Raw genomic sequence first — 13,089 nt, 5'->3', positions numbered from 1 at the left:
TATACTTAACCGAATGGATGTGTTATGACTTTCTCTTCAGTTAAATATTGACTGCTTCTTACCTGGTAAATTCTGGCTGGTAATTTTTCCACAAAAAGTCCCTTCTTTTCCCCCTTCTTTACTAGCTTAGTCAACAGTGAAAGGCGGTCGTTGTTCGGCCGATGAGGACGAGGCGACGACTGAGGTGAAACCTCAGGTGAAGAGGGAGCTGACCTACCCCAAAGCAACGAAAAAGTTTTCAGATATTCAACAAATGATGGGATGCAGGGCTAAATTCCAACAGCAGTCTGAGTTTTGCATTAAGTGTATAATTCTTTTGTTAAACTTCAGAAGAAAACAGGCTACAAACAAAAATTGATTCTGGTGTGCATTTAGTCTAATGTCTTCATACTTGGGATACACAGCTTACAAAACTATTCAGGAAAATAAAACTCACTGAAAAGCACTCATGAAAAAAATCGACAAAGTCACTAAAAGAAGCAAAACACTGCGGATGCTGGAATTCTGAAACAAAAACAGAAAATGCTGGAAAAACTCAGCTAGTCTAGCAGCATCTGTGGAGAGAGAAACATAGTTGATGTTTCGAGTACGTATGACCTGTATAAACTCTGAAGGGTCATACGGACTCTAAAATTCAACTCTGTTTCTCTCTCCACAGATGCTGCTACACTAGCTGAGTTTTTCCAGCATTTTCTGTTTTTGTGTCAATGAAGAGAGATACAGAGTTAATGTTTCAGGTCGATGACTTTTCAATAGAACACATCAGAACTCATGAAAGGCCATGTATGTGAAACATTATAATTCTTGCTCCGTGGACGCTGCCTGACCTGCTGAGCGTTTGCAGCATTTTCTGTTTTTATTCTAGAAAGGCAGCCTTGAATTTTCAATCAGCTCACTTATCAGATTCATGATGAAAATGCTGCTCACTAGTAAAGAGTGAAGTAGCATCAGGGAATTATGGCAAATAGAATTCTATTTTGCAGAAGGACTTAGTTTTATACATGAAGATTGGCAGCTTGGATGTGTTACCAGCATCCCTTCAGGATACAAGGGTAAAACACAAATTAAATGCCAAAGGTGATTAAATTCAGAGGTACAGGAATAGTATCAATAAGGTTACTGACATGATTTGTGGAATGTTCATTAAGACTCTACTTACAATGATAGATCCTCTGCCTCCTGCCGAACAACACTAACTCGGCTTTTCTTTGGTAAAACTGGAGAGTTTTGGTCTAACATTCGTTGATAAAACAACATGTAGGCATTCCAATATCGGCGACGGACTTCAGGATAGGGATTTGCTTTAAAAAAAAAAAGACATTTGAAATGCAACCTTGATAAAAAGTTTGGTTCATCAATTTAAATGTATGTGGTGGCTCACTTTAAGGCTGCTACTTAAAAGATTCCATTAAAAATAATGAAAGCTTTTTTTCTGAAAAAGTAAAACTTTCAAAACATTAATAAAATGTGACTTGGGTTCTGAATGTAAAAATTTAACATCCACAGCAGGTCATCATTGAGTTTAAGTGATTTTGATCATTTCTATGATTTTAATTCATTTTTGATATCTGGATGTTGACGTCAAGGATCAAATTTATTGCACATGTCTAGTTTCATTCTGATGATGGGCCATCTTAAGACACTGCAGTCTGTGCAGTGAAGGTGCTTTCAGGTAGAGCCCCAGAATTTTGACCCAGGGATGAGGCTCTGGGAGACAGTCAAGCTATTGAGGATCAAGGAGAGTTGCTGAGATCCTCTCTGTTGGAGAAGGTCATTGCCTGGCACTTGCATGGATGTAACCATCAACATCATCAGCCCAAGTCTGGATGTTGCCTAGATTTTCTTGCATGAAGACGTGGACTGTTTCAATGCCCGAAACACCAAGCAATCATCAGGGAGCAGCTCCATTTCTGACTTTATAATGGAAGAAACCTAACTGATGGAGCCAGCTGAGCCTGAAACAGTACCAAAAACACTTCTGCAGTGACATCCTGGGGCTGAAATAACTGGGTTCCAGCAACTACAACAATGATTCTAGCAGTAAAGTGTTTTCCCTCTGATCTCCAATAGCTTCAGTTTTTCTCATGAAACTTGGTGGGCAGAATTTTATGAGTCGGCAATCACTCGCCGATGCGTAAAATGACCCGTGGAGATGTTGGGGGGAACTCCCGATGTCACTATGCCCGATTTAAATTTTCAGGAGGGCGGGAGTGCAGCGAAATCAGCTGCGCGCCTGCCGACCTGTCAATGGCCAAATGAGGCCATTGGCAGGGTCAATTAAGTAATTAAATGACCTACCCACCCAACCTTGAGGTTGGCGGGTAGATCAGGAGCCCCGGTGGGAACTAGAAAAAACATGAAACTTCATCCACGGGTGGGATGAGATTTCATGTAGGCTTTAAAAAATTTTAATAAAGATTTTGTAAAAATTATGGACATGTCCCAACCCATGTGACATTGTCACAGGAGGAGACATGTAAGGGAAATTTTATTTTTCTATTTTTTACATGTACAACCGATCTCCCTGAGACTGCACTTAGCCTCAGGGAGATGAGTGCACTCTTTCGTTGTATTATAGACCGCCCAATAGTCAGAGAGAATTTGAAGGAGTAAATCTGTAGAGAGATAGCAGACCGATGTAAGGAACAGAAAGTTGTGATAGTAGGGGAGATTTTAACTTTCCACATATTGACTGGGATTCCCATACTGTAAAAGGGCTGGATGGCTTGGAGTTTTTCAAATGTGTTCAGGAAATTTTTCTACATCAATATATAGAGGTACCAACGAGAGAGGATGCAATACTTGATCTCCTATTAGGGAACCAGACAGGTCAGGTGACAGAAGTATGTGTAGGCGAACATTTTGGGTCCACAATGTCATTAGTTTTAAGCTAATTATGGATAAGGATAGGTCTGGTCCTCGAGTTGAGATTCTAAATCGGAGAAAGGCCAATTTTGTGGAAATGAGAAAGGATCTAGGAAGAGTGGATTGGCATAAGTTGTTTTCTGGCAAGGATGTATTCAGTAAGTGGAAGGCATTCAAAGGTGAAATTTTGAGAGTGCAGAATTTGCATGTTCCTGTCAGGATTAAAGGCAAAGTTAACAGGCATAGGGAACCTTGGTTTTCAAGGGATATTGGCGATCTGGTTAAGAAGAGGAGAGAGGTGTATAGCAGGTATAGGCAACAAGAAGCAAATGAGGTACTTGTAGAGTATAGAAAATGTAAGAAAATACTAAAAAAGGAAATCAGGAAGGCAAAAAGAAGACATGAGGTTGCTTTGGCAGATAATGTGAAGGTAAACCCGAAGGGTTTCTACAAGTATATTAAGAGTAAAAGAGTAAGGGATACAATTGGTCCCCTTGAAGATCAGAGTGGTCGTCTATGTGTGGAGCCCCACGTGATGGGGAGATCTTAAACAGTTTTTTGCATCAGTATTTACTCAGGAAACTGGCATAGTGTACAAGGAAGGAAGGGAAACAAGCAGTAGTTTCATGGAACATATAGAGATTAAAGAGGAGGAGGTGCTTGCTGCCTTACAGCGAATAAAGGTACATAAATCCCCCGGGCTTGACATGATATTCCCTTGGACCTTGAGGGAGACTAGTGTAGAAATTGCAGGGGCCCTGGCAGAAATATTTAAAATGTCCTTAGCCAGGGTGAGGTGCTGGAGGATTGGAGGGTAGCTCATGTTGTTCCGTTGTTTAAAAAAGGCTCCAAAAGTAAACCAGGTAATTACAGGCCAGTGAGCCTGACGTCAGTAGTAGGTAAATTATTGGAAGGTGTTCTGAGAGATCGGATATATAATTATTTGGACAGCCAAGGGCTGATTAAGGATAGTCAGCATGGCTTTGTGCGTGGTAGGTCGTGTTTAACGAACCTTGTAGAGTTTTTCGAGGAGGTTACCAAGAAAGTAGATGAAGGAAAGGCTGTGGATGTTGTCTACATGGACTTTAGTAAGGCCTTTGACAAGGTCCCATATGGGAGGTTAGTTCAGAAGGTTCAGACACTTGGTATCCATGGAGATGTTGTAAACTGGATTCGAAATTGGCTGTGTGAGAGAAGACAGAGTGGTAGTGGATGATTGCTTCTCAGACTGGAGGTCTGTGACTAGTGGTGTGCCTCGGGGATCTGTGCTGGGACCACTGTTGTTTGTTGTTTATATCAATGATTTGGATGATAATGTGGTGAATTGGATCAGCAAGTTTGCTGATGACACTAAGATTGGAGGCGTTGTGGACAGCGAGGAAGGCTTTCAAAGCTTGCAGAGAGATCTGGACCAACTGGAAAAATGGACCAGAAAATGGCAGATGGAATTTAATGCGGAAAAGTGTGAGGTGTTACATTTTGGAAGGTCAAACCAAGGTAGGAGATACACAGTAAATGGTAGGGCACTGAGGAGTGCGGAGGAACAAAGGGATCTGGGAGTTCAGATACATAGTTCCCTAAAAGTGGCGTCACAGGTAGACAAGGTCACAAAGATAGCTTTTGGCTTACTGGCCTTCATAAATCAAAGTATTGAGTATAGGAGTTGGGATGTTATGGTGAGGTTGTATAAGACATTGGTGAAGCCAACTTTGGAGTATTGTGTGCAGTTCTGGTTGCATAACTACAGGAAGGATATCAATAGATTGAGAGAGTGCAGAGAAGATTTACTAGGATGTTGCCGGGTCTTAAGGAGTTGAGTCACAGGGAAAGATTAAACAGGTTAGGACTTTATTCCTTGGAGTGTAGAAGAATGAAGGGAGATATGATAGAAGTTTACAAAATTATGAGGGGTATAGACAGAATAAATGCAAGTAGGCTCTTTCCACTTAGATTAGGAGAAATAAACACGAGAGGACATGGCTTTAGGGTGAAAGGGGAAAGGTTTGGGGGAACTTCTTCACTCAGAGTGGTGAGAGTGTGGAACGAGCTACCATCAGACGTGGTAAATGCGGGCTCACTCTTAAGTTTTAAGAATAAATTAGATAGTTACATGGACAGGAGAGATCTGGAGGGTTATGGTCTAGGTACAGGTCAATGGGACTAGCGGAATAATATTTCAGCACAGACTAGAAGGGCCGAATGGCCTGTTTTCTGTGCTGTAGTGTTCCATGGTTCGTGCGCACGCACGAAAGAGTGCACTCTTGATTTTGGGACTCTCCCCCTCCCCACACAGGGAGTGCGTAGCGCTTCCGTGCGGACGTCAAACTGGGTGGGCCTTAATTGGCCCACCCACGTAAAATGGCGCCCGCGCCTCCAATTGGGGCCGCCGAATGGAAGCACGTCTGTACACGCCCGCCCATCAACCTCCCCCCCGATGGGGGGAAAAGTCAGCTCAGTTTGACACTTTGCCAAATGCTTTTTCAATGTCTGAATTTATCTTGGTAATCCTTGATCCTGTTCCTTGCTAACTTAACCAGTTTTCTTTTCTATTTTTAGGTTAGTTACACAGTGGGTGGAAAGATAGAGTGGGGACAGAAACCTGTATTTCTGTAGTTTAAGCATCACAAAAGCAATTAATGCTGACAAACAGCGGGTGGAAAATTGGACTCTTAAGTTAGTGTACTGCCTCTTCCAGTTTCTTTTCCCCACCCTAGTTTGCCACAGAGGAAAAATTGCAAGCAACAAACTTTTCCTTCAGTGCCATTCACAATTATTTTATTCAGGGGATTTTAATGGAGTCCACTTTTCTACTTCATTTAATATTCATGTGTGATATGAATTTGTTTTAGTCATCACTTGAAAATCAATTGAGGTTTTAATGTTTTTTTTCCTACCTTGACTTTCTAATCTTACCATTAGCGAGCCAAAGCCTCTGTTAAAGTAGTAGTTCTGCCGAAAGCAGAAACACAAACTCCTGGAGACGTTGAGAGTTCCAAACTAACTTACATTGATCATACACTTTAGGTCTGTACTCTCCACCAAAACATTCAAACTCCAACGTCTCATCATTTAGATCAAACTCTTCCACCACCGTGTCATTGAATTTGTACCATTTTCCTTTGCCACTAGCCCTGCAGAATCAAAAAGTAGAAAGTAAGCCCAGAACCAGACCAAATTTAGCATGAAGCAAGTTACTCATTAGCTCTGATCGGTTGCAACTCTGCAAAATTCCTTCCTTATGTTTATATTTTCAAATTAACAGCTCGCTGAAATCAAAAAATATTCAAGTTCTTAAACCATTTTATATTCTTCACTCGCCTCCTATCCTTGATGAATGAGTAATAGTGTCCAGCATGTGCCTGGCCACTATGAACAATTACTCCAACCAGCTCATAGTTTTCAGTTGGGGCGCCTTTCTTTCGAGGAGAGCCTCCACCCACATGATCGCCTGTTTTGCCATTTTCACCATGTTCGGAAGAATGCTCTTGCCGTGCCATTCCAGACACCGTATAAGGCTCCATGTTTAAAAGCCAAGGAAACTGGTAAGATAAAGAGGAAACAGATGGAGATGAATTGCCGAGCAGTCCTGAATTCATGCAAGTAATAAACATTGCTATAGGAAACCAAATACTAATAAGCATAGCATATCAATGGACAAATGTATTGACTCAGTGAGCAATTAAATTCTTAATTCACATTGTGACTCTGATATACTATTCAGAGACAAACTACCTTGTGGTGCTGCATCCCTTTTCAGAGATTTTGTTAAACAACTGGTCTTCGTTTGTTTCTTTAAATTTGTGGAGCTAAGATGCAGAAGCTATTTTCTAAATTCAGAATGAATTGAGGGTGGTGAAGGGAAGGACTAAGGTTTAATTTAAAGGGAGACTGTGGCATGATGGTAATGTCACTGCACTAGTAATCCAGAAGCCCAGGCTATTCCTCTGGGGACATGGGTTCAAATCCCATGGCAGCTGGTGGAGTTTAAATTCAATTAAAAAATCTCGAATATGGTACCATGAAACCATCAACTATTGTCATAAAAACCCACCTGGTTCACTAATGTCCTTTAAGGAAAGAAATCTGCCATCCTTGTGCAGTCTGGCCTACATGTGACTCCAGACTCACAGCAATGTAGTTGACTCATAACTGCCCTCTGAAATGGCCTAGCAAGCCACTCAGTTCAAGGACAACTAGGAATGGGCAGCAAATGCTGGCCTTGTCAATGATGCTCACATCCGATAAAAGAGTAAAGAAAAAAAAAATACCCAAATGGATATTTTACATATAGCAGACACAGAAGAAGCAGATGCTTGCACATCTAGACACGGGACTTTAGAAAAAAAACTTTCTAAGTTTTTGAGTTTTACATTACTTATTCTACTCTGGCTCAGTGTCACCAGCTGCCCCCATTAGTTCACTTTGCATACGTTATGAATCAGAGCATCAGCCCACTACCATGGTAAATCATAATGAAGCCCTGAGATCAAAAAGACAATCCTTATCATTGTACTATGGTCCACTGGAACATACCACATGCTACCATGTGATCCTCTTCAGCTTTTATAGACAGGCTGGATGTTCACACTATTAGATGAAGACCCAGGCTATAAACTATTATTTTAATGTAGCACAGACAGAAGAACAGTACTTAGCAAAAAATTTTATAAACACTTCTTTGCACTTTTCTCAACATACTCTGAACCTCTAAACATATGCTCACAACACCTCTCACCACAGCTGTCTACCAAAATGATTACAGAGAAGTGATTATATTCTATGCACAGGTTTGAGCCATGTCTCCATCCCAGGTACAGCTGTTAATCTAGACTCACTACCTAAAATGTCCCTTAGAATTTTTAATTGAATGAAATGCTATTTCACTGTTTTGTGCCGAATACTTTGAATAAGACAAGACCTCATCCAGGTACAACACCTCCAATCAGACTATTTACATCAAGGCTCTCCATAACTATTCCAGCCTTGCTAAGCGATGTGAACATGAGCCAATGAGTAATACAAATTGCCCCCAGTTTACAGAAAACAACTAGTAATAACTGATTTAAACTTGTGTACACTGTTAGCGATAAAAAAGCATAACACTAATTTATTTTGGACAAGAATACATTCTAGACAGATTGTCCCATTATTTTGTACATTTAGATGATGACACACTCATTTAGTATATAGAATATATGAGAAATGATAAGTTTGGTTTTTAATTTTTTTTATCTGCTTAAAGAGTTAGCGCTATATACAGGCTACACATTTACCCTTATTTGTTCATCGTACTTGATAGAACGCCCATTTTCCCAGTCGAACCCGAATCTCATTAAATGGATGACTAACACACTGGGTAGAGACTTGATGCACATTCGCTTCACTGTCGTCCTCTGGAAGAAAAAACACAAAAGGAACATAGTGTATAGGCAACAGCACTCTCATACTGAGGAAAAAAATCCACACGGTGTCATCTCTATTATTAAATCTATCTGCTGGCAATTGTTATTGAAGGAAAACAGAAAGGTGACCACTTGAACACAGCAAGTTTCAGTTCCATAATTCAAGAAATCTTATATCATCACACAATTTTTACCATACAACAATAACTTACCTTTATATAGCACCTTTAACATGAAAAACATTCCAAGGTCCAAGATACCAAGCCATAAAAGGACACACTGGGTAAGGTGATAAAAAGCTTGATTAAAAGAGTAGGGTCTCAAAAGGAAGGAAGGAGAGCTGGAAAGGTTTAGGAAGGAATTTCAGAGTGTGAGGTCTAGATTGCTGAAGGATAGCCATTAATGCAGAGGTGAAGGGAGGGAGGAATGTACAAGAGGCTACGGTCAAAAGTAAGGTTGTAGGGCTGTTTGTAAGGCTGAATAAGTTTACAGGGAGTGAAGTGTGAGACATGGAGGGATTTATATAAAAGGATCCGATTTTAAAACTGGAGGCTAGGTTGGGAAACCAGGCACCAAATGTAGGTTAGAAAGGACAAGGTAATGGGTGGACAGGACCTGCTGTGGATAGGAAATGGGCGACAAAATTTTAGGTAGGCTAAAGTCTATGGAGGGTCGAGAATGCAAAGTTTCCCAGGAGCATCAAATAGTTAAGGCTGTAGATGGCACTAGATGGCTGTTTCAGATGCAGATGACTTGAGAAAGAGCTTAATTGGGTGAGAGTAGGTGGTCTTTGTGAAGGAGAGGAAAGTGGGTTGGAAACTCACTTAAACTACAATGACACATGTCACCAAAATAAAAAGAAACCAGATTTGTGTTAGGTATAGTTCAACTTCTGAAATCATGCAAGATGAAATAGTCAGAAAGTGACAAACACAAATTCTTTCCTGTAGGCCTCAACAGGGGGTAGTTAGCGGCTTTGAACACTTCTTCCATGGATTTCAGATATTTTTTAGTATTAATGCCATAACTGTTTTACCAACAAGCATCATATGGAGAATAAGCACATTTCTCTTGTAACTCATTACAGAGAATGTCTTACACCGTGAGGTCTTATGCCACAAAACATCTTACATGATGTAGCTCTAAGGCAATGATATACAGTGAGCAATATAATGGCATAAACATTCCCTCAACAAATATCAAAAATTCATAAATACAAAAACTTTTAGCAAGAAATAGCAGTGCAATCCAATCTTTCCCTTTATGTTTAAGTCATATCAGGTGGAAATAGTACAATCAGTGACTCAGTGAAAGCACCTCTCCCCAAATGTATAAACAGAAAAGGGGCATAAGACTCCAATATTGATTTGCATGATAAAGGTGAAGGGCAGGCAGGTTTAGCATAGTACAGCCATATTTTGGATTCCACGGTATTTGTGGAGGATGAGAGACTAACAAGGTGTCACTAGTCAAATTGAATGTAGAGGTTACGAAAGCATGCATATGGGGTGGTATGACACAGTTGTTGGACATTCTAATGAACACTAACCATCCTCAGCTTTAAGCTGTATACTGACCAGTATGTTTTTACCTCAGAAATCAGGCAATTGCTTTCTCTCATTTCCCGTTTTTGTCTCATCTTGGCATCCTGCTGACCCACAATTGAGTTTCATTTCATATGTCCCATTTCCATCTGTGAAACACTGATAGCTTCTACTGCATACACATACTTTAGTCACTTCTGGTGTCAATTTGACCATTGGCCTCCTTGTTGCTCGTCCATCCTTCACAAATGACAACTGGTCCAAAATACAGCCATCTGCATCCCGTCCCACACTAAGCCCTGCTTGGCCTTCATCACGTTCTTGCAAAACAACATTGGGGCCTGATACCCCAACCTGAACTCATCCTCTTTCTCAAACCCGTCCATTGCCTTGGTCTACCTTTGCTCTGCAAGTTTCTCCAGCCTTATGTCCAGTCTGCCTGTCTTTGGTCGTCTTAATCTAAACAAATCCAACTCTAGTGCTAAAGGCCACCAGCACCCAAATTTCAGATGTGGCTCTCACCATATTAGGACTCAAACTTCAAAGCTTTGTTGCTGACTTTCTCGCATTCAATTCTAGTGATGGTCAGCAAACAGGGTTTGGTGCAAGGTCCACCGACATGGTCTCTGGACAACAGCATCAAGTACACATCAAGGTAACTTGATTAAAGTCATTCAATTCCTGATCAGTGTGAACTGCTGCACTCCGTTTATAAAAACGCTGATGGCTTTCAGTAAACTTACCTTTTCTTTACATTTCTCACAGTAGTATGCATTGCCTCCTTCAAGCACCTCACCTCTCACGAACTGATCTAGTGAGATCTCCAGGCTTTGGCAGGACGTCACTCCCAAGTTCAGTGCCATAAATGCTTCCTCACGCTCATATCTACAGGAAAAGTTGATTAGAAACTCAAATTTCAAGGGAGTATATCTACTCTCATCTTCAGAGCTAGCAAATGCTAGCTGAATATGAGTGTTGAGCATTTATCTTATTCCATTAGTTAGAAGTACAGTAAAGCCCTAAATAAAATTTGACTACATACCTTTGGTGCACAAATGAAGGCTGTGACCTGATGGAGAAACTATTGAGATTTAAGCTTACTTAGCAATTTATAACAATTATTTTAACGGAGGTAACAGAAGAATGATTTGATACAGGTGGACAATCTCCAAGTGCGCTAGGTTAGCAGAAGATTAAGAGGAACTCAGGACTGGAGCAGGATACTGAAGGTGGAAGGCTCAAATGCACTTCAGAAACCATGCCAAATTTTGGCCTTTGTGAAGTGTTTTGGGTCATTTTGTTATGTTAATGCAATTACATAAATGGAAGCTGTAATTTGGAATGTACAGTAAAGTCCTGCCATTCGCGAAGGTTACGTTCCCATGAAACCTCGCAAATAGCAAAATCGTGAAGTAGGAATATGCTTTTGAATGGGACTCAGTTTTAGAGGGCAGCATTGTTTTGTCAGGTACAATACTCTACAATGACCTGTGTTTCTCTTCATTGAAGCTGTTAGATCTGCTGCGTGTACTGCATATATTTTGCTTCTTGTTTCCGATTTTCAGCACTGGCAGTTTTATTCCCAGCCCATTTAAAAATCAGAGTCAGTGAATAAAGAGAAAAACGCAGGGCCAACAAGGGGTAAAATATATCCTTGAAAATTCCTCTCTGATCGATCCCCCCCCCACCCACCCCGGCCACTGAAACCAGTGGCTGAGACTTTATGCAGGCCAAAGGAATTTTGCAACTACTGCCTTGCAAAGCCCTTCCCCCAACCACAGAGAAAGGTTTTGGAATAAAAAAAAGTAACCAAAAAAGTGCAGGCTTTATTCCGAGGTTGGTAGCAGGCAAGTTCCTGAATGCGCAGTGAGCAGGCTGGACAAAGGGAGCAGCTAAAAATGTCTACCGATTGCGCATTGCTCTGCCTCCCCCACAACGAGTAGCAAGTGGTAATGACCTGGACCTCGCTACCTACGAGGCTGGTGGGAGCAGACAATGAATGATTTCAAAAGGAACTTGGATGGACACTTGATCGAAATAAGCTTGTAGTACTATGGGGATGGAACGGTGAATGGGGCTGACTGGATTGGTGTACAGAGAGGCAGCATAGACTTGATGAGTCGAATGGCCTCCTTCTGTGCCTTAATGATTCTATAAGACTTACCAATTAGCTTTAGAGTGGCTTAGCAGCAGCTTGAGAGAATGCTGCTTACGCCAAGATGAAATGGTCTAGGAGGGTTAGGTTTCTTTTAAAATTACACTATTTTCATCCTCTGCAATCCCAAAAATCTTGCAAAGATTAAGTTGTGGCATTCTTTGCTAAATAAAATAAACAATTCAATAAACCCTAAGGTTTGTTTTTTTAAAAAATACATTGTTGTCAACCTACATGAAGATAAAGCTACTTACCTATGAGGACAATCTTTGCAGATCTTCTGATCGGAGAAGATGCCCTGGAAAGTGTTCTTGAAAAACTGTTCACGTCCAAGTTTCTGTCACAACATAAAGCATTGTGAATGGTATCATGAAAACATAGGAGGATTCTGTGTATGTTCAAGTGTTGTCATGTACCTACCTTAAGGTGCTCATCCAGTTGGTCTATCAGGCTGGTAAAAAACTCATATGCATCTTGCTGCTCACGTACATACAGCTCCTTATTCCATAGCTTAAAAATCTGAGAGAATAAGTGGGCATGCAAAGAATTAATATACAACATTTGCTAAAATATCGTCTGGACAACAGTTTATTTTGTAAGTTACATGTTCAGTTATTTTAATTTCTTCCTCTAGAACATAATTTAACTCAGTAAAGACAGAAAGTAGACAAATGGTTTTCAGGTCTCTCTCCCAGTGTTGCTGTACATTCAGCTGATAGTTTTCCAACTGGGACTCGTTCAAATTATTTCCTCTATGTGAGTGGTGAACTAGCCACAACTCTGAACCTTGCAAAAGCAAGGCTGAGATCAGGAATTAAGTGCTGGAAAAAGAGGAGGTGCAAGAGCAAGCCATGAAGTGGGAAAAGGCCATTTGATTCATCTCTTCCAATTGCCCACTGCAATGCCAATAGAGCTGAAAATCACTGTGGTAGGGTGGAGCAAGGTCATGGAGAGGTTTGAAGGCAAGGACATCAATTTATTGGAGCAACTAGTAGAGCTTGCTAAGGGTGGAAATGGTGGGGTGCAAATGAGGACATGGGTTACAGTATTTTAGGTAAGTTGTCTCTTGTGGAGAGTGGAGTGGGGATGCCTGATAAACAGAAAGAAATTGAGTCAAGGTAAA

At 40.8% G+C, this 13,089-nt stretch overlaps 1 protein-coding gene across 5 annotated transcripts in view; it reads right to left on the bottom strand.

Annotated features, from left to right (window-relative positions):
- usp24 (ubiquitin specific peptidase 24) overlaps positions 1-13,089 on the bottom strand; it is a 195,274-nt gene that overhangs the window by 43,716 nt on the left and 138,469 nt on the right. For all 5 annotated transcript variants that reach the window (XR_005945485.1, XM_041207988.1, XM_041207989.1 and 2 more), the window contains exons 44-51: positions 12,387-12,485; positions 12,221-12,303; positions 10,555-10,696; positions 8,139-8,258; positions 6,184-6,404; positions 5,872-5,996; positions 1,160-1,301; positions 63-213 (exon numbers count right to left, since the gene is read on the bottom strand). Coding sequence is in view for 4 of the 5 variants with exons in the window: in XM_041207988.1 (XP_041063922.1) it covers positions 63-213; positions 1,160-1,301; positions 5,872-5,996; positions 6,184-6,404; positions 8,139-8,258; positions 10,555-10,696; positions 12,221-12,303; positions 12,387-12,485 (1,083 nt within the window). In the remaining variant the exon portion in view is untranslated. The remainder of the gene's footprint in view (positions 1-62; positions 214-1,159; positions 1,302-5,871; positions 5,997-6,183; positions 6,405-8,138; positions 8,259-10,554; positions 10,697-12,220; positions 12,304-12,386; positions 12,486-13,089) is intronic.

The sequence above is a fragment of the Carcharodon carcharias genome, chromosome 16 (assembly GCF_017639515.1).
Source record: "Carcharodon carcharias isolate sCarCar2 chromosome 16, sCarCar2.pri, whole genome shotgun sequence".
NCBI lineage: Eukaryota > Metazoa > Chordata > Chondrichthyes > Lamniformes > Lamnidae > Carcharodon > Carcharodon carcharias.
The sequence above is the reverse complement of the archived record's forward strand: the minus strand, read 5'-3'. Positions and strand labels throughout refer to the sequence as shown.